We start from the raw sequence: 3,083 nt of genomic DNA, 5'->3' as shown, positions 1-3,083 counted from the left end.
CTCCCTCTCTCCCTCCCTCCCTCTCCCTCTCCCTCTCCCTCTCCCTCCCTCTCTCTCCTACTCTCTCTCTCCCTCTCTCCGTCTGTCTTCCTCTTCCAAGCATTAATCCTGTTCACCTAGTTGCACTCTGTCCACTTCAGAAGCTGGGTGCTGTCTTTCCTCCCTTCTTCCCCACATTCCCTTCCCCAAACAGACACAGAGGACCCTTTGCAGGAAGTGGTTATTGGTATCCGGCTGGCTGCCACTTTCCGGACTTTCCCCACTGTTTGTCTCTGGCTTTTCTCCTTCTCAGATCAACAACAAAGCCTGCGGCAAAATCCCTGTGCCCCAGCAAGTCGCCCAGGACCAGGACAAAGTGCATGAACTTGTTCTCCAAAGCGAGCTGGGTGTCAGGCTCCTGCAGGGCCGAAGCATCAAGAAGGCCTTCCTGTCCCCCAGAACCGCCCTCATCAACTTCCTGGTGCAGGAGTGACTGCCGAGGGGCTGTGGCTTCCACAGGGGCCTCTGAGGAACCTCCTTCCAGGCCGGGGATGGAGAAGGTGCTGGCCCGTATTCTAACAGATTGGCATCCGTAGTGTGCTCCATGGTGTGACCTGGTGCAGGTGTGAGGGTGGGTGTGGGCAGAGGAGAACTATGAGCACCGCGGGAGGGGGGCGGCAGCCGGCCTCCTGCCCATTTTGGGGTGAAGGAAGCCATCGGATCCCTTGTGAATCCACCAGAGGTCCTGCCGGGTGGGAGCAGGAAGGAGAAAAGAAAAGCAAGTGAAAATGAGCACCTTGCCTCTCGAACAGCCTGGGTGCTTCTGGATCCCCGGTTTTGCATTGCCGAGGCACACCCCAGGAACACGAGGGTAAACCGAGGAACCACACGAGGCTCAGGAGCAGCGAGGACAGTCACTGTTGAACAGGTGACAGAGCCTGGGCATCGTGGTGGGTGGTCCCCTCACCTTCGGGTTAGATGGAAAAGCCACTTGGGTCACGTCCAAATATCCAGTGTGTGGAGGGGACACGGGTCTTCAGAAGTTGCTGTGAACCAAAGGACAGGCGGTGCTAGTCCCTCTGCCAGCGTCCCCACTGCTCAGCTCTGCCTTGAGGGTCGCATCCTCTGCAGCCAGCTGGGTGCGCCTGCTCTGGGCAAAGCACTACTTCCTAGCCACTCCCTCAGGGCATAAAAGTTGCTGTGTAGTGAGGCGGAACCAAGCTGCTTCCACTCCCACATGGAACCAATCTCAGAGCCCACCGCAGCCCAACAGGGAGCCTGCTCGTGTGGGCCCCAGATGGTGATGCTGCCATTGAAGCGGCCCCCAGAGCCAGCTGTGAGGAAGAGCGAGATTGCTGCAGAGCAGCGGGGCAGATGCCACCCGGGCATAGCCTCCTGTGCTCAGGCCACAGCGGTCTGGCCGCTAGGGAGATGGACCTGTGTCGTGGGCATATTAGGGTAAGCCTGGTTTTATGTGAAGTCAGCAGTGAGACACTCCTACCAGAACCGGCCTGAGCCACTGATTCATGGGGAAAGTGGGGGAGAATCTAGCCATTTTGTGATGCTGAAAATCTATATTTGTCCTCTGATGTCCTTTTTCTGAAGCAGCCTCAGCTGCACTCCCTTTGTAGTTCACTAGTTAACAGATGACTCTTCTTAATATAATAAAATGTTTGTCATGTATGACTCTGGGCCATCTGTGTGATCTTGGAATCGCCACCATATTCTCGTCCTGGGAGTTAATCAGGAACAGACTGAGGTCTTCCGTCACCATCAGAAGCATTGGCTGTGGGCCCAAGTCCACATGGAGTATTATAAAGTCAGATGCATGGGGGACAGGCAGGCACATTAGCAAAAGCAATTAAGTCACTAGTTCTCAGACTTGGCTCAGACTTCATACCGTGCCCGGTCCCCATGCCCAGAAATCCTGATCTAATTGAATTGAGATGTGCATGGGCACCAGGGACTCCTAAAAGCTCCACAGGAGAACCACTGGATTAATTGATGCATTTGAGCCGTAGTATCTGTCCGTCCTTCCTCTCCCTGTCTTCAGCTTCCCTGGGGTGCGTTTGGTCCAGGACCAAAACATGAAATGGCAGAGGGACAGAGTCGGACCAGAGGGAAAGGCAGGGACTCAGCTCTCAAGTTGACGCGTTCCCAGAGTTGACTTGAGAATACACAGTCCCGCTCCATGTACCAGCAAGTGCGTCTTAACTATAAGCACGCGGATGAGGGTATTTGGTACACAGAGGGAGGCGTGAAGAGTGTTTTTGTTTGTCTTGTTTATCCCTAAAGTAAGCTGAGTGGTCTTGGACCCATCAACAAAATGAGGGTAGGGAGCCCTTTATCTGCACACGACCTGGCCAGCTCGAGGGGCCAGGAAAGTCTAAGGCTACGGGACTGACCGCCGGAGCTTTGGAGAACTTTTTCTCCAAGAGGATAAAACTTTTGAAAACAAGAGCTCAGTGACCCTAAGAGATAGTATAATGGAAAAGTTGAACAGAAAACACTCCTCCCTGGGGTGGCAGATGATCTCAGTCCTTCAGTAACTGCCTTGATTAGGTCGAAAACTGGACTCGACAAGCTCGCTTGCATTATGTCATTTAATTCCCACAAAAACCCTAGAGGGAAAGAATTATTCTCTCATAAACATGAAGAAACCCAGGCTCTGAGGCTCAATAATTTGCTCAGTTTCCACAGCTAGTACGTGGAAGAGCCAGATCCAAACCCAGGTCTTCTGGCCTCCAAACCCCATTACGCCGCCCTCTGTTCCTACCGGTCCCCTCACCTACCTGCCTGTCTTGCTGGATGTATGTCAGGGAAGTTGAGTGGGGGCCAAAAAGCCGGCATTTTGAGCGGACCAGGGCTCCCTTCCTGTGAAGTCCTCACATCTGTAAAGCCGTGATCACGTCACAGCAGTGCCCTCTGGGGAGGGACAGGGACAGGTGGTGGCTGAGAGGCCAGGAGCGTGGTGTTGGCTCCATGGGGCCGGGGGTAAAGGTGCCAAAATAGTGGAAGCCCCGGGCTCAGTCCAGGATATGGCTGAAGAGTTTGTGCACAGGGTAAGTGAGGCCCGAGACGCCCACGGCAAACACCACAGGCGG

The 3,083-nt window shown here is 54.3% G+C and overlaps 1 protein-coding gene across 1 annotated transcript in view; it reads left to right on the top strand.

The window, feature by feature from the left end:
* Positions 1-1,671, top strand: part of LARS2 (leucyl-tRNA synthetase 2, mitochondrial) — a 133,693-nt gene extending 132,022 nt beyond the window's left edge. Inside the window, exon 18 of the mRNA XM_019630964.1 lies at positions 293-1,671. Coding sequence (XP_019486509.1) covers positions 293-472 — 180 coding nt within the window. The 3' untranslated portion in view covers positions 473-1,671. The remainder of the gene's footprint in view (positions 1-292) is intronic.
* Positions 1,672-3,083: the final 1,412 nt, after the last annotated feature.

This window comes from Hipposideros armiger, unplaced genomic scaffold (genome assembly GCF_001890085.2).
Source record: "Hipposideros armiger isolate ML-2016 unplaced genomic scaffold, ASM189008v1 scaffold_18, whole genome shotgun sequence".
Classification (NCBI taxonomy): Eukaryota; Metazoa; Chordata; class Mammalia; order Chiroptera; family Hipposideridae; genus Hipposideros; species Hipposideros armiger.
The sequence above is the reverse complement of the archived record's forward strand: the minus strand, read 5'-3'. Positions and strand labels throughout refer to the sequence as shown.